Below are 25,596 nucleotides of genomic sequence, written 5' to 3'. Positions count from 1 at the left end.
GATCCTAATATGGAATTCAGCAGGAAACCCATGATTTCCTGACACTCAGCAAGCTGAAGAAAGAAAGGAAAAACTCCATTAAAAACCTCCAGCTTTCCTCCATGTTAGAAATGAAATGGAAAATGGAGTGGATTTAGCAGGAATCCCTGATTCCTCTGGCCAAGCTGGAGAAGGGGAGAAGCGAATCAACACCTCAGACTGCTGATATTTTTAAAGTTGCAATAAATATCGAGGTCTCTGTGACAGGATGAGTATTTCCTGACTCAAGCTCACAAGAAAGGGCAATCCTTTTTTTAAAATCGATGTATAATTTATTTACCTCAATGCTCCTCTTTACTGATATGGTCATTGTTAGAGGCGGTTGGAACAGCCTGGAAACATTAGCATGATTTCCTGAGGTTGAGAGCCTCCCAAACTCAGGAAGAGTCAATACAATTGCACTTCATTTTCCCTTCATGTGCACTTGGAAGTCCTGGGACCAGCAGCAGCACCAGCAAGAATGAACTGTAAGGAGGAAGATGACAACAGCACCCACTGCAGCAGCAATAACGTGAAGAAGATGTTGAAGTGCGTGGTGGTTGGGGATGGTGCAGTTGGGAAAACCTGTCTGCTGATGAGTTATGCCAATGACGCCTTCCCGGAGGAGTACGTGCCCACCGTATTTGACCACTATGCAGGTAAGGAAGTACTTTGTAAAAAGTCTAAATAGGTTCAGAAAACTCCAGGAGTGAGGTGAAAGGAGATCAAGGGCAAAGGAGGATGGGTCAAAGGGGATGTCGGGGTTACTGTGAGCCAGGGATGTGATTCAGGTTTGGAAGGCAGCCAGACAGCTTAGAGGGCAGCACATACAAGTGGGGCAATGAAGTTAGGAGCAAACTTATTTGTTTCCCATTTTGTTTTTGGCAAATACGCAGAATTAGAAACACAACTTGAATTAACCTCCACTGGGCTTTAAAGGCAGTGGATATAAATCAGCGTTTGCATAACTAGTTGCCAGGCTTGTCTGGGGGTTTTGAAGTTCTAAGTTGATCTTAGAAATGTGTGTGTGAGTCCTCCAGACTCTCACACACACATTTTGTCAGTCATCTTTTTCCTCGTGGCAAATGATTCAGAAACTGCAATACTGAAATCGTTTTTATGAACTAATCTTTGAGAAAAGCAGTGAAATCTCACCCAGTGCTGCCAGAATGAAGCTCACTCTGTTTTGCTGGCATTTATTATTAATAGTATTTAATATCAGAGTATGATGATGAGCAAAGCAGCAGCGTTCATTAGTTTTCATTCTTAATGATGAACGTGCTTGTCTTAGGTAAAAAGAGAACCACCACTCACAGAACATAGCAAAGATCATAGCTGATATTCATTTTATCACAGTGCAAGCTGATACACACATCTTAAGACCACCACAGTTTAGGTACAGTATTCACAGACCACTTTTACTGTAGCAACAGCTTACAACTTTTTCAAGTGCTTCAAAAGTGAGCACGTGTACTGTGCAATAGGCTGAAAATGCCTTTACTGTTGCTTAAGTTCTCCTAATCCAAGCGCTGGTTGTCCCCATCATGTTACATTACTGATCCTATGATTTTTTTATTTACAAGATCCCTGAAAAAAAACAGATTTTATAAGTAATGCAAAACTCATCACTGATCTTGCAGCAGTTTTGTTTTTTATTTTCTGTTTCTCCTAAACTGGATTTTCATGGCATGGCTTATCATAGATTTGGTATTCTGTAATGGGAAAATCTCTGCTTTCACCTTGGCTTCATGTCAGGTTTAGCAGAGGGACGTGGCCAAAAAAGAAACCGTGTAAATGCTGAGTTTGATATGTGGTAATGTGAAACCCTTATTTCTCCATAAATGTGTGTAGCTTCATCTCTAGATGCAAATAACAATGTCTTTTCTCCACCACCTCTCCCCATTTATTTTAAAATCCCATTTTTAAAAAGCTGTTTCCACAAAACAGAAATAGGAGTAAAAATTTAATAAATATTATGTATGAAACAATATCTATTCCCATTCAAATGCAGATTTTACAAATGTATTTGCAGAGGCTGAAGAATTAGGTTTCTGAGATTATCTCCAGTATTTATTGGAATTCTGAAGCATTCAAAGCAACTAGTACAAGGAAAAGTGTTTTTAGGAGAAAGCCCAGAAAGCTAAGCAAACAGATTGTTCGGAGTCTTTAGATATTAATATACTATTGTGGGACAAACCATCTCTGATTAGAGTGATTAAAAACTAGAGCTAGTCAGAAAATAGAATTTCCATTCCATGGGAAATTCCAACATTTTGAAATCTGTGTTTGTTCCAAATCAGCGTGAAAAGTAAAAATGCTGAAATTTTCCATGGAATGGATAGTCTGAAAAAATGTGTTTTGATAATGTCACAATGCTGCATTTTGATAATGTCAAAATATACTATCAGAGTATTAACTAGCACAGAAGTGGGAATAGCTTAATTACACAGTTGTCACTGATGATAGGATGGTAACCATTGATAGCAGCAGATCACAATTATGCTAACTTGCCCTACCTGCTCTCTATCCTTTGTATGGGCCAAAGATGTGAGGCAGGTTTTCACATTATTGATGCAAAAGGAGGCAGGCAACAAGGGTGTAGCAAAGGAATTGTGTCAAATTTCAGGGGGCTAAGCTCCAATTAGCATTATAATTATCCTATATTTATACAGTGCCTTTTACACTAATGGGACCTCAAAGCACTTTGCAAACTGTGGTCCCAATCCTGCTCCAATGAAGTCAAAGCCAAAACTCAGTTGATTTCAGTGAGTGCAAGAAAAGGCCCTCTAGAGATGGCAGTTATTTCACCTAGCATTGAAATGCAGCCACTTCTGGAGCAAAGCAGTGCACCAGTTTCATAGTGCAAACAGCTGCATGACAACTTTTTAAGCCAGTTAATAAATATGTGAATTGTTCCCCTGCATCGATCAGCTGCTATTTTTCCCCCCACAGTCTCTTAGAGTGTGAATTTGTAAAATTTCAGGGTAACATGGCAAGGCCAGCCTTTCCATCAGTACCCATGACGGGTGTTGGGTAGGTCTGGGTAGCAGTGGTGTGGGACTCTGGGGACTATGTGGGGAGGCTGATTAATTTGTTATATATATATATAAAAAAACATGTTGTAATTGGGTACTTTGATTTGACTTGGACTAATTGGTGGATCTGCTTATTTATCAGTGTACTTTTAAAACACTGTCCAAAATACTCAGAGCATTGGTTGGGTGCTCTTTTATTGTAGAATAGTAAAAATCCAAGTCATGTGCTGAAAACTTCACATGCTAGATAAACTGCTGGTTTCTAGTGGCAAGCAAACAAAAAAAAATCTATCCCAGTGGCAAACAGGACAGCACAGGCAATAACAATAGATGTTGGTTTCCATAGTTTATAGCAATTTCTGCCGAATCAGTTTTATGCCATCTTTAAAATTCCGATGCTGATCTTCTCTGAGCAATGCTTTCCGAGTCAAACTGAGTTAAACTGTATCAATCTATGTGATGTTATACATGTTTACTTATGACTGAGACTGCACCAAGACAAAATTCAGTTCAATCACCAGCAGAGCTGGTTGAATATTAACATAAACATGGTTACTCTGATTGGTGGAGGAATGTTAGCTGTATTCGTGCCAATGTTCACTATGTTCACCCTGAAAGCTTCAGAGATTTTAGTATGAATATTTATTCATCCCTAAATTCACATTCAAAAGTGTGTTATTTCCTATTTTTCCAGTCACTCAATCAGGGACCAGAAACAATGCCATGTGCCATAATTAGCCAACTTCACAAAAAGGTCACAGTGAACAGTTCATGAAAAACCATTTGTCCAAACTAACTGGTGAAGAAAATCAAGAGTTGTAAATGATTTGCTAATGAATATTGTATGCAGTGGTTCAGTTATGACTGCAGCCAGGCAAACTAACAGCAATGTAGAATGACCACAGCCATTACTTTCTTCTGTTCACAAATTAGGAGACTAATTGTTTAGAAATGTTTATTTTCAACTGATTGATAATGTTTTATATGGATGTGTCTCAGTTGTTGAGTAGCTCCCAAACTATTTGCTTCAACTCTTTATTGTTCATGGTGTGTTAATGGTTAGCTAAGTCAGATGATACTGTTTTTGTCCCCTGACTGAAACTTCTTTACTCCTGGGGGAATTCTGCGCTATTGCCTGTGCACATAATTAATGAGCCGCACATATTTTTAATTTTTTGTGCAGAAAAAAGCTTCTGCTGAAATGTTGTTGCAGCTCTGCCTTTTGCCCACCAGAGGGCGTTGTGGTGCAAGAATAGCAGCAGCTCCCAGCAGAAAATAACTTCTGCAGTTCTGCCTTTTGCCCACCAGAGGGTGTTGTGGTGATAGAACAAAGCAGCAGCTCCCCGCCAGCGAGAGAAGAGAAAGAGCTGCCTTCTTCGCAGCAGGCCAGGTCAGGAGATAAGGGCTTATGGGAGACAGACAGTGTGGGTGCTGTGGGGATCAGACAGGGGCTCATAAGAGCTAGTGGGGAGGATAGACTGGGGTCAGGGGCTGAATGGGAGTGGAGGCACAGGGCCACAGGGGAGGGAAGTGCAGGGCCACAGAGCTACATAGGACAGAGGGTGGCTGGGTGGTGGCATAGAGACACATAGGGACAGGGGGAGGGGGTTCAGGGCCACATAGGGACAAGGGGAGGGGGTTCAGGGCCACATGGGGATGGGGGTGTCTGAGTGGGGGTGGAGGGACATATGTGGACAGGGGGGTGGAAGGACACATGGGGACTGGGGGAGATGTGTCCAACTGAATGGGAGAGGCTAGGGGTCAGCCAGGATCTGCATGGGGGAAGCTCCCTAACAATCCCTCCCTGCCCCCCCCCAAAAAACCTGTTCCATACTTTTCCCACCCATACCCAACAACCCTCCAAGTTCACACCCAGACTCCTTCCCAGCAATTTACTTCCCTCTCCCTCAGCTCCTCCATTATCCTGACTCCTCAAAGCCTTTGCAGTGCTCTTGAGGGGTGCAGGAAATACGGTTCTGTATTGTAGTTTAAATGAATTATTACTCCAAGTTCTGTATTAATATGCCTAGTAAGGAATCTATTTGTCAAAACATTTCCTGGATCTTTTTTATTGTCTGTATTGTTACAGACATACTTGCTGACAGGTATTTTGAAATAAATAACCAACAATAATTGAAACTGGTGTGATTATATTGTGTTATTTTGATAAATAAAATATGCAGAATTTTAAAATATTGCACGCAGAATTTTTAATTTTTTGGAGCAGAATTAACACAGGAGTATTCTATAAACAGAAGGAGGAGACGACAGCTGCATGAACATTTCTTGTTTGTTTCCCATGAATATTCTTGCAAACAAGAGAGAGAGAGAGAGGTCATTCATACAAACATTTGTGATAACTCAGTAGAAAAGCACATGAATACAACTGAAGAAATTTGTAATATTTACTTAAGGGGCTGTTTCTCTCCTCCCCTCCCCCAACAATGTTCACCCAGATCTAGTCTACCAGATTTGAGCCCCAGCCTTGAGACAAGAAAGCATTGATTCCTTGTACAACCTGGCCCTTTCAGGTTAATAGTGACAAGCTTAATATGCTCATTAACCACTGGAACAACATACTAAGGTTTTTGGTGGATTCTCCATCACTGGCAATTTTTAAATCAAGACTGGGTGTTTTTCTGAAAGATCTGTTCTAGGAATTATTTTGGGGTTTATGGCCTGCGTTTTACAGGAGGTCAGGCTAGATGATCATGATTCTTTCTGCCTTGGAATCTATGAATTATTCTGTTTCTTCCTCTGGACCACTAAGAGATGGCACAGAGCACACCTTCTCTGTATAGCCCTAGCCACTGGCTTACATGTATTGACTGTCTACTTGGTCAGAACCCAGGATCTATAGTTTGAGTTAAAGAACTAACTCTCCTAGCTTGTAGCAGACTTATATCCCTCTGGATCCAACTACAGAGAGCAACAATATATTGAGCAGTGAGTTAAACTTACAGTCTAAATGATGGACATGACAGATAAGTATACATAACTCATTCTTGTACCAGAATGACTGATTTACAAATAGGTGGCTGCACTATTTCCAGAATAGATGCCTAGCTGAAAGAAAGGGAAAAAAAACTTGCCCAGAGCTTCTAAACAACAGAAACCCCTAGCTTTATACAAATCTTTCCATTTCTGCAGGATGTGGTGTGGCCGTATTATACTGAGTCATCAGCATAATGGCTTCTTTGCTGATTAAGTCAATAAAAAATTCTCCCTTGAACTTTCTTCTCATGTGCTGTCCACTTAAGAGGACTTGCTGCAGATGCCTAGCTGATTGGTGCATATAAAAGTGCCACCGTTTATCATTCTGTTTCCCTCAGTGTATATACCACTACTTTCCTATGTCCTAATATTTCAGTGGCTATAGCCAGGACTAACTAACTACATCATGGAACTGGCACAGGACGGGGAAGAGAAAATACATTTCCTTAACTTGTCCCATCAAAACAAAGTCATTCAAAATGAAGGACATCTTTTGTCAAATTATTACTTACCTTTAAAATGAGAAAATGCTCGTTATAATATTTGACATCTACCTTCAAAATGGATGCTCATTTAACCAAATCCTGGGAGACTGCTCATGAATAGGCTTCTCACTGAATCAAAGGATTGCAGCTCATTACCAAACTATCCCTGTCCCAGCATGCACTGGGATCAGAATAAAACTTGGGACTGATTTTTCAAGGATATTCACTTCATTTCCCCCAAAGTCCTGCTTAGGAATCTGGAAGGGACCTTAGATGGCATCTAAATCTTAAGTCCTTTATTAGTTTTGTGCCATCCACATTCATGAATTTAAAACTAAGAGCAAAATCCTGCCATTAACAGATGTTGCTGTCTCCGTGCATGGGGAAAGTATCATACGTCACAGGGCAAGATGGCTTGAGACAGACTTGGAGGACATGGGGCCAAGTGCATCTTGTTTCTCTTTTGCTAAAGAGCAGCATGCACTTTCAGCTAGGTCATACTGCCAACCCCATATGTGCTGGGGTGCATGGGGCAGGCTAGCAGAATCTTGAGGTCATGCTGTTTCAGCTAGCACAAGAGCCAGTCTCTAGACTTAGCACCTCCCCAAGCCATCAGTAGAGATTCTGTCCTTTGCTGGGTAGGGGAAGAAGAGTCTTCCCTGCAGAGCACACTGGCACAGCCGTGACTCCTGAAGTACATGACTCCAGCACCAGTCTCTGGGGGAGAAGGTAGCTGCTGGAGAAACCATCCACAACTGGAGTGGGAGGGGAGCCAAGTAAAGTCCCTTCCTAAAGGGGATGGGGACACAGCTGTAAAAATTGCCCATCTACCATGGGAGAGGGATGAGGGTGTTGCTCGGGTGGGAAAAAGCAGCAAAGGGCGGCGGGGGGGGGGACCTTCCTTCTCTTCGCCACACAGTGCCAGGAGCCTGTCCCTTGCACCTCAGTCCAGCACCAAACCAAAGTTGAATCAGATTATTAGAGAAATAAAAGCCCAAACCATCAGCATGGATAGAGTCAAAACTCAGCTTTCAGACAGGAAGTTAACATGAATTTATGAAGGGGAATTGGACTGATCAGTCCTGCCATGGTGCAGGGAGATGAGTTAGATGACTCATGAGACCTCCTTTCCAACCCCAGCCATTCTAAGGGGAAAGAAGCATTGTCTTTTAATAAAGACTTTCTGGCCAAGACATTCAGCAGTGACTGCGAAGTAATGATATTAACACTATCAGCTAAGGCTGAGTTTTCGGCAGTCCTTATGGGAAGCAGCCCCTGTAGCACAAAGTGGGAAAACATGCACATTCAAGCATGTTGTTAATTTTTATCCTTTGGGAAATGGGACAAAAATACCACTCCTTCCGCCTGCCAAAGAGAGCCTATTTATAATATTTCTTTGCTGAGAACACGCAGTCAAAAAAACCCTCCTAAGGTTGGAAAATGTGTTTTAAGTTCATAAACTGTCTCATGCTCTAGTTTCAAAACAGGCAGTGATCCAGGCATGATGAGCAACTTTGTCCTGGAAGAACAGACCCTCCATAACTTGTGATATCTTCTAGTTCTGTGCAGTCATGCTCACTCTAGTTCAAAATCTGCTAATCTCCCTCAATAAGTTTTCCTGCAATAGTGCCTCTTAGCACCAAGATGTGGTTTTAGCCTTGGGGACCAGATTAGCTGAGACTTCCTTTCTCTGTGAGCGATACCACTGCAGTGGTGACTAGCAGAGGTGCATCAGGAAACAAAAAGGGCACCATGGAACAGATATTCAGAAAAGCTGAGGGCCAGCCTTTCAAGTACTCTGCATCCAAAATTGGGGCCAGATTTTGAGCTGAGCTCCCACTTACAGAAGGTCTATAGTGCAATCACAGGGTGTGATTACAGCTTGAGCAGGCACACCCATGCTAGCTTTAATCCACCTAGCTCAGGCACTGGAGCAGGAAAGCTATGGCAGGATACAAGCCAGCTCCACGAGTAATTACCCAGGGCTCTGGGCAGGCTTGTACAGCCTGTGCCGAAGCATGCACTGCTGCTACTTCACTACTGTGGTACCTGAACTAATAGGGATAAAAAACCCACGACTCGGGTTCCAGGGCTGAAAAATCACTGTGTAGATGCTCAGGCTTAGGCTCCAGCCCAAACCTCAATGTCTATTCAGCGATTTTTAGCCCTGCAGCACAAGCCCCACGGGCCCAAGTCAGTTGACCCAGGCCACCTGCAGCCTTGCCATGGGTCTTTTATCCTTGTGTAAAGGTACCCAAATATCTACTCAAGCTGCAGTCACAGCCTGTGATTGCACTACAAAGATCCCCCTAGACACTTAAATAAGAGCTAGATTTTCAAAAGAGCTCAGAACATGATGTACTGACTGTTTTTGAAGATTTGGGCCTGGTTACAACACTGAAAACTTCTGAACACCAGGTCCCATATGACCAGGAAGCACTCCATAAACCAACCAGTTAGGTGTTAGACATACCATCAGTTGGACAACCTCATCCCTAAAGGATGCTGGTATGTGTTTTGGTTAGACAATGCAGGTGTGCTTCAGAAGATATAGCTTTTCTGATACTGAAGTTTGACTTCAGACATGATATAAACTATCAGTTAAGGGTTCTTTTCTCCAGCGGCTGTTCACTAAAGTTAATGGAAGTTAGAGCACATATTAAAAATGTTGCTTATGTATGTAGTCTAATTTTCACAATGGCTATGTGGTGCATTGAATAAATAAAGACAAAGGGTCTGACTTTTGATTTCACACGAGTGTAAATCAGGAGTAACTTCACTGTACTCAGAGGAATTATACTGGTCTGAAGTCAGTGTGAGATCAGAATACCCACATTCCAGTTTTTAGGATTCAATTCCAGGGTTTTTGTGGTCATAATATTTATTTTTATCACCCAAATTTAGTGATATGAAAACTGTCATCCAGGGTTGCCAGGGAACTGAGCCTGGAATCTATCGTGTTAAAAATGCAAGTTAATACTGCTTGACGTGGAGGAGTAACTCCGTCAGCTAGCAGCAGCAGTTATGTCCTGTCATCGTATGTGAAACAGCCATTAGAGCAGGGGTGGGCAAACTTTTTGCCCTGAGGGCCACATCTGGGTGGGGAAATTGTACGCAGTGCCATGAATGTATGGCTGGGGAAGGGGGTTGAGGTGTGGGAGGAGGTGCAGTGTGCAGGAGGGGGCTCAGGGCAGGTGGTTAAGGGGCTCCAGGCAGGGGGTTGGGGTGAGGGTTCCAGCCCAGTGCTGCTTACCTCGAGCAGCTCCAGGGTGGCAGCAGCATGCAGCTGGGCTGAGGCAGGCTCCCTGCCCCTGCGCTGCTCCCAGAAGTGCCCAGCATGTCCGGCAGTGGCTCTTGGGCGTGGCAGGCGGCTCAGCTGTGCACTGCCCTTGCCTGTGGGTAACACCTCTGAAGCTCCCATTGGCCGTGGTTCCCTGTTCCCAACCAATAGGAGCTGGGGGGGGGCAGTGCCTGCAGGTGAGGGCAGTGCACAGAGCCCTCTGGCCCCCCCACCCACCTCCAAGGGGCAGCAGGGACGTGGTGCCAGCCGCTTCTGGGAGTGGCATGGGGCCAGGGCAGGCAGGGAGCCTGCCTTAGCCCCACTGCGCCACAGGGGTAGCAAGCCCGCGGGCTGGATTGAAAGACCTGATGGGCCAGATCTGGCCCACGGGCCATAGTTTTCCCTCCCCTGCACTAGAGGACTCCAAGCCTCTTTTCCTAGCATGGGTTACGCACTTCCCCAACCTGGATAAGCGCATCCTGAGTGTTTGAGGTCCAAAGCAGTTCAAATCCCTTTATGGCCAACCATTTGTAACGACCTCACACAACCAAACAATGATTGTGAGTAGGGAATAAACCCAGAACCTTCAGTGCTAAGAGGATAAGAACAGACTATAGATGGCAGCTAATGAGTTAATTCTTTAGCAAAAGTGGTAAAGGATCATGGACATGGTTTTAACCCTGAAAATTCTGAGTTCAATCCCCAATGAGGACCAGTGGCTGATCATATATATTCATCTATTCATTTATTGTATGCTGATCACCACAGTATTTAGCTTTGAGCCTTGCAAACCACAGTACAGATCAGGGGAAAATATATTTTGTTGTTGACAAGGAAGCAAGTAAATTTTAGAAGCTCCTATTCTTGATGAACTGTTCCTGCCAATGAATACAGAAAGAGGTGGATAAACTACAGCTGTGCTCATCCTGGAATATACCATTAGTCATGCCAGGTTTGTAACAGACATGACCATTGAGGGATAAGGGTTTGAACCAGGTAGCTGTCATAGTAAGATATAATATGGTGGGCTAAATAAGTTCCAAGCAAAAGGAAGTCCTTGAAGTGAAGGAATTTGTTGCATGTAATAAAATGCCAGCTAGAAGATCTATACAGAAGCAAAGGAAGCAGATAATTTCCTTAATGTATTTCTGTGAAAAGTGCTAAGCTCCTAAGAAATCGGAACAAAGTCATTTATGAAGCACAACAGTTAATTTATCAGGAAGGATGTATAAATTATTTGCAGGAGATACAATGAAAAATGTCACATAATTGAGTCATTTATTTTTGTCAAGGCAAGAATTAGGTTACAAAGAAGCCTTGTTTTTGTTTGCTTCCCTTCCCCCATTCACTATATTGACTTACGTAAGTGTTTAGAGAAATGTACTTTGGGGAATATTCACCCAAGTCCTTTGCACAGATGTATGTTTCTACAGGAAGATAAGGATCCAAATCCTGTTTTCAGTCACGCAGGTGCAACCCCATTATTAAACCCCAGGAGCTTTGCGTCCATCCATCTGTTAGTACATGTAACCCTTCTGCCTGTCAGAGTTGGCAGCAACAAGGGCCAGGTTCAGTATCTAGGGGTTCCATTCCAATAACACAATGCAAAACGGGCTCGAGCCCCCACCCAGTGACCTGGGACAAATATATACCACCCCTGCTGGGTGCCTCAAAAGGCAATACTTCCCCTCTCGCAAGCACAGAGTCTGAGTGTAGCAAAAGCCTTTTAATAACAGAGAGAAACAATGTGGCATTATGTTGGAGAAACACCACCAACAGGATTCATAACACAACCCCTGAGCAAAAATCCCACGCCAAGCAAATTGGGGCATGTCCTTTCCCTTTTGTTCTTGAGTCCAGCAATCCAAAGTCACCCAAAGTCCCAAAAGTCTCTGTCCCTGGTCAGGGCAGCCCCAGAGTTCAAAAGTTTATCTGCAGAGTTTTACATCCCAACCTGGGTGGAGATTGAGGGGAGGGGAAGGAGGAAAATAAAGGGGCACCTTATGCGGTCCAAAGCTGATGGCCCCACCTCTTCATGGGGCTCCGCTTTGCCAGCCACCCCATGGGCTGCTCTAGGCATCCCGCAAACTGCTCCGCTCCACCAGCCACTCTGCTTGCTGTCCCACAAACTGCTCCACCATATATCCTCAGGCTCCCCCACTACTTAACACAACACTCAGTGATTTCAGCTCTTAGTCAGTTTAGCTCTTTTGTGATTTCAGCTTGTAGTAGGGGAGCCTCAATGCTGGTGCACCATTAACCCAAAGTGAATTCAGCTCAGCAGCCTGTAACTAGACTCCTAAATGGAATCAAAATTAGCTCTGATATTCCACAGTGGAGAGAGGAGGAAGTGCAATTAGCGTGTAAGACCCTCACCAGGGGGCCCATGTCACCAAGTATTAATACCTGTCCCCAGCCTCTCTCAATTCACAGAGTTTTGGAACCCATGTCCCTTGCCTAGCGAGTGCTACTTAGTTGATGGCGAGTCCCTCCATCATAACAAAAGGCCAAGTGCAGTTCCACTGTCCTTGATTCCCATAATCAGGGTAATAATTTATTCTTCCTGCCCCAATAACAGAGACACTGGGGATCCTACAGCAGCCAAAGTGACCATTTGGGCAACTATGGCCTCATTCTAGGCAGAGGTGGGTGTGCCTATGCAAATAAGATCAGCCCCTGAAGTTTTTTCACAACTTGCCACACCTCACCACCAGATGTCAGGGTGGAGCTCATCCTGACTCTGCTTACATACGTATGGACTGAACTGAAAATGGTACATCAGCAGAGAAAATCATACCACATCTTCCCACTATGGGGCAGATTGCGTATGCAAGTGTGCACAGAAGAGTCTTGAGGAGCCCCAAGCACAGAGGTGGATGTCTTCTAGTGCCCCATGGGATACAAGACACCCCAGAAGGGTGAGCATGGTAAAGAGGGGCTGAACTGGCCACAGAAGGCTGAGCTCTCCTGAAGTGGTATATGTAGCAGGGGCAACTTTCCCCTGCATGCTTGAGGGTATGTCTACACACTGCAAAGAGAGGTTTGTTCTTAACTCAGGCTACCTATCTTGGGTTAAAATGGAAATGAAGACAATAGCAGTGCGAGTTCTAGCCTATAGGGCAGCTTCTGGAGTTGAACTTGAGCTGCTAGCCTGAGTTAAAAGCCAAGTTGCCAAGCCTTCACTGCTATTTTGAACTTGGGTTAGCTACCCGAGTTAAAAACATACCTGTTTGCCTCCCAGTTATCCCTCAGAGCAGGACAATTCTACAGTAAATGCAACTCGGCCCAGTGGCTAAAGGCAACTATAGGAGAACAATAATGCTATAACTGGATGGTCTGGGCAGTCAAAGTAGTTCAGACAAAAACAAGAACCAATTTCAATCACTGTATAAAACCCAAACTGAAACTGAATCTTGAATTTTATACAGCTGAGCCACTCCTTGGATAGTAAAAAAAAATCTGGCTAGTAATGTTTTACCCTCTCTTGTCTATATACCTCTGTTTCAGTTGGGACCAGAAATGGAAGACCTGGAAATCTCACTAGACTTCCTGCCCTTGCAAAATCAGCTTGGATTTTCAATAGTGCCTAAGGCACCCAGCTGCCAATAAAATTCCATGGGAATAAAGCACATACGTATGTTGAGCTTCTTTGACAATTCCCTCCCATACTTCCCATTCCAAAGAGACATGCTTCTGAACTGCTAAACATCCTGAGGTTCTTCCACCAGTAATGAGCCAAGCCAAAGAGATTAGGATTGGATTCTCAAAAGTGAAGAGCAACCAGCATTCTGAATGTTGATTTGCATGGGTTTAAAAAAAAAATAGTCTGTATGGATGCTAGTTAACCTAGGGTTACCATACGTCCGTATTTTCCCCGGACATGTCGGGCTTTTTGGTTCTTAAATTGCCATCTGGGAGGAATTTTTAAATATCTAAAAAGTCCAGGATTTTGTCATTATTATTTTTCCCTAAAGAAGAGTTGATCATTCAAGAAAGAGTGAATGTTGATCACTCAAATCCACCAAGCTTAATAGATATACATGGTAGTTAGGCGATATGCACTGACATCAGAGATTCCAGAGTAACAGCCATGTTAGTCTGTATTCGCAAAAAGAAAAGGAGTACTTGTGGCACCTTAGAGACTAACCAATTTATTAGAGCATAAGCTTTCGTGAGCTACAGCTCACTTCATCTTTTTGACATCAGAGAGAATCTAATCAATATACTCCATATTGTTCTGGTGGGATTTATATCAACCAACTGCCAGATGAGAAACATCGATTCTGAGAACAGTTCTCTGGGCTGCATTTATACATGGAGGAGCCACAACCAGAATTTCTCTCTATAAATGCCCCCCCCCTTTTTTTTCTTGGCACTGTAGAGTAGCAAAGGCACATTTGCTAGACATTCAGCTTTCCCCCATCTGATGTCATGCCCCAGTGTAGAGCAACAATGAGTGACCTTGTGTGACAATGAGATTGCAGGATCACTCCTGATAGGTGTGATCCCACCCACCCCCTTGCCCCGTCAACAACTTTAAAATATTTCTTCCATTTATTAGAAAATGAAAATGACAAATTCTAATAGTAAAATTATACGTAGTGATCAAATTAACCTGCTGCCAACATTATACCCCTGAAAAAATGCAATGTGCAGGTCTATTTGTTCACTGTGTTAACCACAGTCCAAGTACAATGATATAAATTCAGTTCATTTGGGTCTCTAGCAAAAGCATGGAAGAAAATCAATCATTCCTTCAATAGGGTTATTTGTTTGTTTGTTTTGTTGTGATGTGAAAGTGGCTAGGATTATCCAACACCAACACCTAGAGCTATTATTTTAAATCACTGTTTTCTTAATTATTACACAACATCATAGTCCTTAAAAACATCTTTAATACAACATTTCTAGACCACATTTAACAGCCATTTAAAATACTTTCCCATTAAATAGTAATGTATCACAACACCACCTAGCACTTTTCATCAATAGATCTCAAAAAGTGTTTTACAAGGGTGGTCAGTGTCATGATGTCCCGTTTTAACCAAAGGGGAAACGGAGGCATGGGGAAGGAAGTGACTTGCCCAGGGCTACCTAGCAGGCTATTGGCAAAGTCAGGAATTGAAACCTGGTCTCCCAAGCCCCTGTCCAGTGTTCCATCCACTGGACAACAGTACCTTTCCCATGAATACACGCTGGCCCTTTTTTTCCCCCCCCAGGTTAGGGAGGGATGAGGGTTTAAGCTCAGCTTCACATGCCAAAAGCTGTCCCAAATAACCACAGACATTGTGATTGTTCCGCTCTTGAATTCAGACGGTTATTTACACACTGCAGGTGAAATCCTGGCTCATTGAAGTCAAGGGAAAAACTCCCTTTGTCTTCATTGGAGCCAAGATTTCACCCTCTGCCTCAAAGCTTAATGATTAGTGTCCTTCAGAAACACCATGCTTTGCTTTTATACCTCTTATTACCACTCAAGGCCAGATCCCTGCACACACTCACATGAGTAATTTTCTGCATGTAATTGTAAGTACATCCATTGCATTCAATGGAACTGTGTGTGTGAGTATGTGTTGCAGGCTTGCTTTGTTGTCAAGCTTCATGTGCACTTTTCCCTTCGTGTCAGAAATTATTAAATGTCCCCGCTTTGGAAACAACAGATGTACAGGATAAAGGGACAGTGACAGAGTCCAAGCATGAGCACTTTCTTCTACTATGGAACATGGAATGAATGTTCCATGGCTGCATGCATTGTGGACCTGCCTTGGCATTACTGAGTAGGACTTATAAAGTGTCCAAGATTAAGCCCTAAGTGAGCTCTGTTTAGATCACTGAATTCCTTTACAGACCTCTTTCAAGTGAATGCACCTTTTCCTGCTGTACTATTTCAATGTCAGCACGTTAGACATCAGAAGGAAATTCCATTACCCAGTTACTAACCTTTGTATTTCTAGACTGAAATACAAGAATTAAAAAGTCTCAGGGTCATCTTATAGGCGCCAGATCAGCAAAGCACTTAAGCATGTGTTTACCTTAAGCATGTTAGTAGTCCGATGAACTTAAATGTTAATTAAAGTTAAGCATGTTTTTAAGTGCTTTTGTAACCCCCACACCTCCTGGGTGTGGTGTTCTGTCCCATCTAATGGCACCAAGACCACTTAGAGAGAGATTAATGAGTCTGCTCTACAACCTTAGCTAAGAGGCATATGGCTTTTCACTCATGCATTTCGCTTCAGAGGTCCCAGGTTCGACCCTACCCGCCGACGACTGGGGTCTGTCAGTGTTACACTTTACTGAATCAGGGCCATAATTACGAGAGTTCATACTACACAGTTACTTTTGCTACAGTATGAAAAGAATTGGATCCATTTATGAAGCATGCCTTGACAGTACATAAGAGATTCTGGAGCTTTCTTCTTAGCCAGATACTTCTAACCACTTCATACAAAAGGTGTGCTCAAATTATACCAGGTGCAAAATGGCAATGTCATGCCACATTTCAGGAAGTGAGGTGCAGTTGCCCATTTTCCTGTTCCAGAGATAAATAAATTGTAGGCACAAGGTTTAAAAGGCAGCTTGTTTAAAATACACACCAGTATATTTCAGAGCACAGTTGGATTATGTTGCACCATACCGTCTCTCTTCAGCTAGACCCCTGGCTGTGCTTATTTAAAAATTTATAGCTGTGCTGGGGAATATAGCGTGTCCAAATTAACTTGCAGTGGTGAGTTGGAGAGTTAAATGAATTCGCTGTTTCCTTCCAGTACAATTCTCACAGCAGTAACTGCTGCCCCATGCTCTTGCCACCAGTTCAGTGTTGTCTCTGTGCTGAAGTGTTTAACCACAGATGAAATGTTGTACTTGTGTTTCTTCAAGCATTTTTGTTTCTCAGCTATACAGAGGGTAGAACACATCATCATTCCTTCAGGGATTCACGTGAATTATTTAGTACTGATGCAGGAAAATTTAGATCCAAATTTCTTCCAACTGAAAAAAAGTGGTGTTTGCTTTTGTTTTAAGCAGAAGATATGCTCCGGTATTTAACTAATGACTTGCACTGAGTCAGGAAACTTCTTTGACTAACTGGTATCAGCAGGTGTCACCTTAAATACTCCAGCATTTTATTCAGGTATACATTGCATTTGTAGGTTCAGATAACACAAGCCAGAGTATCACTGGACAAAATGTGGTGAACTGAAAATTTCAGGAGGTAGGGTCAGAGGTCTTGGAGCTGGACAGAAAATTCACAAGAGGCCTGTGATGAGCTTAACAAAACCTTTCCCGGGATTTCCATTTTACTTACAGGGTTTGTGTTCAACAAGTGAAGCCCTGGGCCACACTCTCTTCATGCAGCTGAACAATCTGTTAACACCAGAGAAAGCACAGATGGGGTAACCCTTAGGTCTCCTTCTCCTGGTTTCTGCCCAGAAACCTCTCTTTCGCCTTTTGTCAGGGTAATCTAGCTCCTTGTAAGGCTCTGAGCTAGCAAGAATCAGCAGTACCTAACTTCAGCACGGACTGTGAAAGCCGCTCCTGGATATAATCTCAGCAGTGTCTTGTCCTCAGGACAGCACTGGTGCGAGTGCAGCAGTGCTGAGGAGCTTCTTCCCATGGGGTGCAGAAGGGCTTGCACACGCTTTCGGTCATGTGCCAGCCATAGAGGGTTTGTCAGCCATCTATTTAGACACAGGGTGTCGAGCTGCTAGAGCAGCACCGAACCAGGCTGGGGTGGAGGCAGGAAGAATTGAAGCTGAAAGGGGGTGGGGGATTTGCCCCCTGAGGTAACCAGCTTGGGCAGCATTGTTCCCTCCTTCAAAAGCTCAGGCACAGGACAGGAGACATGGCCTGCTACCTGCAGAGGGATTCAAAAGGGAGGCTGGGGGTAGTATTCCCTATGAGAAGGTCCCTTTCACTGAGGTGGTGCATGGGGCACCAGGCCAGCAGTGAAGCAGAGTCAGGGTTAGGTGAGGGGTGGGACAGGCCAGGCTCTAGAACCTGCAGGTGGTGGGAAAGCTAGGCAGCTCCTCGCAGCTCAAACAGGAATTTGCTTGCAACACCCACTTTCAGTAACAGCAGCACAGCGGCCTCGTCCCATCCCCCTGCCCAGGCTTCTGTGTGAAAGGACAGATCATTAGAATGCATCAAGTTCCAAATGGGCAGAGACAGAATGGACGGACTCAGCTCTGCCCTGAAGGACAGAAGGACACATGTGCGGTAGGTGTAAGTGAAGAGACTGGACGCAGGGAGAAAGATTGTATGTGTGATGGGTTCATTTCTGGAGGGCTCCAGCACTAGAAAATGTACCATTACACATCACTGATTATTTATGAGTTTATAGGAGAGACAAAGAACTACGTCTGGCTGCAATACACTTACCAGGCTAAAAATAGCAACCCGTGTATGGCTCTGCAATCTGTACACATGTGAGAAAGCACCATTCTTAAGTGGACATGAACAGGTGCTTTACAGAGGAACAATTGAATATGAGCATGCAGTGTGACACTCATGCTAGAAATGCTAACACTACACTGAGATATGCTATAGAAAAAGGTATCATATAGGACCAGGTAGCAATTATTCCACTCTATATAGCATCTGGAGCATAGCAAGCAGCTCTGGATTCCAAAAATGATCAAATTAAAGTGGACACTATCCAAAAACAAAAATAATCCCAGGTTCCAAAAAACTTGTCGGAAGAAGTTAATAGAAATTAATTTCTCCAGCCTAGAAAAAAAACAAAAACACACCTACAATAAGGTAAGAGTCTAAAAGTACCTACAAGGAACAAACAAGTAGGAAGTTTGGAGGCAAAGGAGTTATCAGGAGACCAGGAAAGCAAAAGAAAATAGAATGACCTAAAATTAAGCATTTTTTTTAGAAGTATGGTATAGACCAACTGAAAAGCTGAGTAAACTGCCACAGGAGGTTCTTATGACATTTATCATTGCAAGTACTGTACTGAGGGTAAGATTAGGAAGAAAACCAATGGGGCTGCTGTAGAAATCTATGAATGCTACCCTGTGTTGATTCAAGGGGGAGGGGGCGGCATATAGGTGACCAAGAAGTCTCATATTTCTACCCCATTACACTATATATTTTTGTCCCTGATGCACCTGTCTTGATGAATAAGAGCTTCCAACAGTATCAAAAAGAAAAGAGCAACATCCAAGACACAGTAGAATGTTGAATTATCTTATTCTCTGGAAGACTTAGAAAATATCCATTTTGTCACCCTGCACTGGAACTACGTGAAAGGATCAAGTAGGAAAATGTACCTTGGATAGCCCATTTGTGGTTATAGCCTCTGGTTTTGAGCTTTAAGGCATCTAATATTTATAATAGTGAGCTCCCTGTTTTCTAGTTGATATGTTTGATGCCTGTAGTCTATTGAGCTGTAATAGTCAAAACACACAAAACTGCTCCATGGGGAAAAAATGCTCCCTGGAGGGGCAAGATTTAATGAGCTATGGTTTACCCAGCTTTCCCATAAAAGAAACAAAAGCACATCTTACATTACAAAGCAAGATATCTATAACTGGCATTTTAATGGGAATTTCACTGTTCTCTGGGCACGCGCTTATATGCACAAGATACAAAATTTGAAATGTTGGACTCTATTTCCCAATGTGTGCACAAGGATCAGTGAAGATGCTACTACCAAGCGGAAATGCAGAATGCCTTGCAAAGAGCCAGATCCTGACAATGTTACTCATTCTGAGTAGCACCTTGCTCCCCTGGGAGGAAAGTGCTATTCACAATGAATAATGCTATTAAAACTTGGCCCAGAGACATTTTAGACTTTGGCTGGATCACTCAGCAGTGGTCTGCTCACTCACCCTCTTGCTGAGGTGATCTGTAGTGACCTAGCCCGAAAAGGTTGTTTCTAAACACTGCTGTGGATAATACTGTATTTTATGATGCATAAAAGAGCCATAATACCAAAAAAAAAAAGGGGGCAGCCATTTGATTCTTGAACAGGTATAGAAATTACAGGTGATGTGATCTGATAAAATGTTGCTAATGGTGACACTGAACATGCAGAATTAATGCCTACCATGAGCTAGTGTCTTGAAATCTGCCAAGTCCCTCTAAAAATGTATGCACCACAAGCATTCATTCAGTGGATGAATTATTGGCCCAAATCTACTCTCACAGAAGCCAGTGTCAGATCTCTCCCAATGGGAGAAGAAGCAGGTCAATGCTTGTACAGCCAGCGCTGGTAAAAATGGGAATTCATATTTTCACAAGATCTCTTTATAACATTAGGAAGCTGAATTACCGAGCAACACATTTGCGTGCTGGGAATTGCCCTTCCCCTGCTTTCTGTCATTTTGCTGTTTCCTAATGCCTTACCTTAAGCTGGGAGGTCAGGCTGAATGGCATCTACAGGAAGGTAATTTCCTTCCATCCGTCAGTTGAGTGCATCAGCAAAATAGCAAAAAGAGCCAGTGCTGCAATTATCCAGAGAATTAGTAGTTGCAAAATTCATTCAGCCCGAGTTGGTCTGGCCTTCCACGTTTAATGTGGAAGTGATTTCTACTTGGCACGGATTTTGCAGCCACACCTCAGGTGTTTCCCGAGTGATATTTAAACCCAGACTCCCATTTAAGAGCATAATTGATCTAATCATGTGCATGTCATTGTTTAATATTCATCCTTTTTTTCAGGTGGGGCTAGATTGTGACTTGAGCTACTCAGCTATACAGGGATCACAGAGAGTAAGAACCACCCCCTTTATAACTTGTGTGGGCTGCCCAGACCGGGTCTAGGCATATAGGACTAAGGAGGTGCTGCGCACACGCGCTCTCTCTCTCTCTAGTAGGGTGGGCGGAAATGGGCAGAACCTTGGCTCCACTTTTCTACTTGTTACCCAGCACAGTTGAGATGGCTCTGGGAAGCAGAGGGTGTCATAATTTGTCATTTGTAATTACTACTCCCAGGTAGCACAGAGGAAGCAGGAGAGGAGCTGTATCCTGGGCTATTCGTGGTGTGTAATTTACACACCACTCCTTACTCAAGCCTGTGCCTAAAGCTACAACCTAGCCCTTAGTGTTTTCTAGTTCTAGCTAGAATGTCATTCCAGTGTCTGGGGGCTTTCACTGTAGCAAAACAGGCATGTAAACTATTTTACACGTTATAGTCAATAGAACAAAGACAACAATAGCTAAGAGCTAAATCTGAGAGGGAAGAAAGGGAGAAAGACCGATTTCTATGCTTCGTCCCTCTTCACAGAGCATTCTCAGAACACCTTCTGCCTCTATTTGAAAAGTACATGTGATTTCCCTCTTCTAGGAGATCCTGAAGAGCAGTGCATATTGGCACCAGTTGGGCATGCCAACTACTTATGTCTTGAAACACCAGGAAAGGAAATCTTATTTACAATATAGCTTTGCAAAGCCATCCAATGGCTGGTTTCCAGTTTTGATAAGTATGTATTTTAAATTAGATTGTGCTTTGACTGAGAAAAAAAACAAAAAACAAACACTGGCTGAAAGCACAGAAGAGATTCCACTTCATAAAGACAAGTAGCCAATCAAGTGCCAGCCCCTTCACCAAAATGATGGGAAATTTTCAAAGAATACAGAGAGAGCACAGAGATACTTGTCACAAGGCTGTTGCTACTATAATTCACATGGATTCCTGGTGGATTATGGGTTGAGGGCTGTTCTTGGCAACGCTGGCAATGGAATTTCAATAAAGGTCTTAACATTTCATTAAGTCAGATCCATTAGGAAAATTACTATGGGATGCAAGACAATCATAGTAACTTTTTATCAAAACTGCATTTTTCAACTTCCATACAGGCTCCGTCCAGAAAATATAATACAGGCCTTTCTGGTATCACATATGGAAAGTTGGGCACAATAGAGCCATTTTCCTATGAGTATTCTATTTCGCTTAGTAGAGACACTGGCTTGTTTTAATGCAGGGAACATTCTGTGAAGTTCAGCCTCTCTGTCAGCAAATGGCATTTCCACCATACTCCAAACGGAGTATATGCACATATTGGATATGGCCCAAACTCGCCTCTTGCCTGGGGTTTGCCTCTATTGTTTACTTAAACAAAAAGTCCACTAAACAAAACCTCAGTCTAAGATTTCTCCTGAGCTCAGTTGTTCCTGGGGTTTTCCCCTGCAGGATCTATCTGTCCCTGCCCCTATTTTCTTCTGCCCCTTAACAGACAATCCAACCCCTCTTATATCCTGGATCTGCACTAGAAGAGCCCCCTTGCCAGCATGAGTCAACATCTTTATGCATAGGCCTTGCGTTAATACAGGTGAATTTCCTATGCCCTTATATTGAGTGTTATAAAAATATAACAATTGGGTGTTATTTATCACATCTCCTGGGCTCAGATCTGGATGTATATGTACTGCCAAGAGAAACAATTTGCATATATCCACAGAAGTAGTATTAACTAATCTGAGGTATACAATTAAAGCTGCTGTAATTTATTAGCAGGCTAGAGCTTCGTGGAATCATTTCAGATTTGATTAGCTTCAACAACATTGATTTAAACTTTCTGACAAGGTTTATTGGTTTGCTCTTGTGTGGAAAATGGCAGTTCTTAATCCTTCGGTGTTAAATTAGTTGGTTGCACAACACTTTCTGCTCTCTACCATTTCCTAAATCCCAGACTGTGATATCCTTACTCCTACTGAAAAGGGCTTTAATCTGCAAGTTATTCTGTTGAAAGCAATGGGGCTAATCAAGGAGCAAGGTACTACAGACATGAGCAAAAGGTGCAGAGCCTAGCCTTAAAGCATGAACCACCAGGCACATCTCTGCAGTTAAGGAAGGAGAGGTAAGACATTTCCTTACTGTACACACAGGCAACCAGTATCACTGGGCCTCTGCATACAGAGTCTCTGCTGTGCGGCCTGTACTCCCTGTCCTGAACAGCTGGAGGAGAGTGGGCGGAGCCTTGGCTACACTATCCAACATTGCAGCTCAGCTGGCATGGAGAGGGAAGTTAGCTGCATCACGGATAGGGCTGGCACAGCTCACTTGCTCCCTGGAGCAAGGAGATAGTGGCTGAATTGAGTCTACACTGCAGTGTAAGCCTAGAGTTTGAACTCAGGCTCAAGCCTAACTCCCCTTTTCATCTACACACAAATTGGGCTAATCCAGGGCTCAGATCCCAGTATCCCACAGGGGTGGAGGGTCTGAGCCAAGCCAGGACATAGGGTTCAAGCCTTATTGCTTTGCAATGTAGACACAGCCCCAGTGGACTTGTGCTCTGCGAGTCCACCAAAAGTATCCCACAGTCCCACAGGCTGGCTTTCATCGTCCTCTGGACAATCAAGTTCGGTGAACAGTCAAGTTTTCCCACGTTGCTCCACGAACAAAGGGCTAGAGCAGTCACATTTCATGAGTATGCTAGGAAGTTTGGGATATGGTTTGTTGGACTTGGGTCTGCCTACTGTAGTGTGGATGCTGGAGACTCAAGTTCAGGCCCAGGTTAGAAAATTCTTAAAATCAGTATAAATGCTCAGGCAGGCTCTGATGACTTGAGTTCCACTAACCCTAGGCTTACACCTATGAGGGTATAGAATATCAGTGTTGGAAGGGACCTCAGGAGGTCATCTAGTCCAACCCCCTGCTCATAGCAGGACCAATCCCCAACTAAATCATCCCAGCCAGGGCTTTGTCAAGCCTGACCTTAAAAATCTCAAAGGAAGGAGATTCCACCACCTCCCTAGGTAACGCATTCCAGTGCTTCACCACCCACCTAGTGAACAAGTTTTTCCTAATATCCAACCTAAACCTCCCCCACTGCAACTTGAGACCATTACTCCTCGTTCTGTCATCTGCTACCACTGAGAGCAGTCTAGATCCACAGTATATCTACACTGCAATTGGACACCCGTGACTGGCCCATGCCAGCAAGCTCAGACTGCAGAGTTGATTAATTACAGCATAGACATTGGGCTGCAGCCTGACATTTGGGACCTTCCCCCCTTGCAAGGTCCTAGAGCTGGGGCTCCAGCCTGAGCGTCTACACTGCAATTGACCAGCCCATTAACCCGAGCCCAAGTTAGCTGGCAGAGGCCCACCACAGGCTTTTAATTGAAGTGTAGACATACCTTGAGAGACAATTCAGTCCACTGCCTGCTTCTGGGGCAATTACAGTTTGTGGTAGCTCCCTAGTCTTATCCTAAATAATTGGTGCCTGAGTAAGGTCGTCAGGATTAGTCCTTATAAGAGGTGAAAAATGTAACAAATGAACTGCTATACAGGAGCACAACAGGATGGGGAGGAAAGATTTTAATATAATACTTTAATAGCTCAGGGTTCTTTAGTGTCAAGTTCAAATGGAAGAGAGAGATTCAAAGTCCATTCAAGACTTGACACTGAAACATGGCCCAGTGGGGGTACGTGTCTCATGCTCCAATGGAAGCAAAGTTTTAGAGGAAAGATTTGTGTTCATATCACTTGAGAGGCAAAGCCATGGGGCTGAACAGGTTAATACCCAATAATCAGAGGAGTTTATTCATTCTCCCAGTTACTTCAATGGGAGTCAGTAGCATCTTGCAGCAGGACAACTGAGCTCCCATAAAGATGCCTAAAAAGATTAATAGTCCAAAACTGAGACATGTCATTGCTTCTTAAGGGGTGGGTGGAGCAGGGGCAACAGGGATTTTAATCAGGGGGCCTCATTGTCTTGCTCCTGGGTCATAGTAACTCACATTGATTCTCAATGGGGATTACTCGTGTCTGTTCTTGCGGTCATAGGAGATTCAGGAGATTATTAGGCCAGTTTTAAGAGGCCCAATAGTCCATCTTCCCTTGAAGTCAGTGGGGCTGTTTCCATTGGTTTGAATGGGATTCAGACTGGGTGGAACTAAAGAGAAGCCACAATATTATAGGACAGAAAACACAGCTTGAGATGCTACGGGCATCAATATGAGATGAATCGATATATACAGGAGTGTAAGCTGGTGAAAACTAGACAGGGTGAATCTTGTCTGACAACACTGGTGGGATTTTTATTGATTTATTAGGGCCATAACACAGTGAGCAGAAAGGGGTGAAGTAGTGAAAATAGATTCCAAAAGCATTCATTGCCACACAGCACGCTAATGACGGATTCTCACACACAGCGTAGAAGGCCTTGACCTTCAACAACCCTGAAGAAGTTTTGGAAAAGTACTCTTTGCTCTACCTACCTGTTGTGCATATATCATTTGTAGATGCTCACAGGGCTTCTTTGCCAGTGTGATGTTCCGTGGCATGTTTCTAGCCTTTGGCCTAGAAGAGAAAGAGGTGGTAATTTTTCACTGACTTTCTAGGAGCTACTGGTGCTGCCTTTATTGGAAAGTTTTCATCTAGTTCCCATGACTGCAGGCAGAAATACTGAGATGTCAATAGAACTCTAACAACTTTTAACAAGGACTTCAGTTATACTGGAGTAAAATTCATGATTCAGGTTAACAGAATGTCAAGTTAAAAGTTTTGACATGGTGTGCAATTTTGCACTCCCAGAATTTCAGTTAATGCACGTAACAGGGTGGTCTGCCCCTTTATGAGCCAGGGTACGGGATGGGAGGGGCAGAGAGCAGCCCCAGGCATTTCTGCATGTTTCCATGCAAAGCCCATCTTCGCTCAGTTTGAGGTCTACTGAGTTGAAGTCATTGAAGCTGTATGAATAATTGAGAGCAGAATTAGAAGCCTGGTGATTAGAAGCAGTGCAAATGATGTTTACTATGGTGTAAGAGTATTAATGCTTTGGTGATTTAAACAGCATTTAAATTCCAATTAATCTAACCATGTAATATTAAGG

The 25,596-nt window shown here is 43.4% G+C and overlaps 1 protein-coding gene across 1 annotated transcript in view; it reads left to right on the top strand.

Annotated features, from left to right (window-relative positions):
• The first annotated feature begins 57 nt into the window (after positions 1-57).
• RHOJ (ras homolog family member J) overlaps positions 58-25,596 on the top strand; it is a 76,711-nt gene continuing 51,172 nt past the window's right edge. Inside the window, exon 1 of the mRNA XM_073349899.2 lies at positions 58-677. Coding sequence (XP_073206000.1) covers positions 500-677 — 178 coding nt within the window. The 5' untranslated portion in view covers positions 58-499. The remainder of the gene's footprint in view (positions 678-25,596) is intronic.

The sequence above is a fragment of the Lepidochelys kempii genome, chromosome 6 (genome assembly GCF_965140285.1).
Source record: "Lepidochelys kempii isolate rLepKem1 chromosome 6, rLepKem1.hap1, whole genome shotgun sequence".
Classification (NCBI taxonomy): Eukaryota; Metazoa; Chordata; order Testudines; family Cheloniidae; genus Lepidochelys; species Lepidochelys kempii.
The sequence above is the reverse complement of the archived record's forward strand: the minus strand, read 5'-3'. Positions and strand labels throughout refer to the sequence as shown.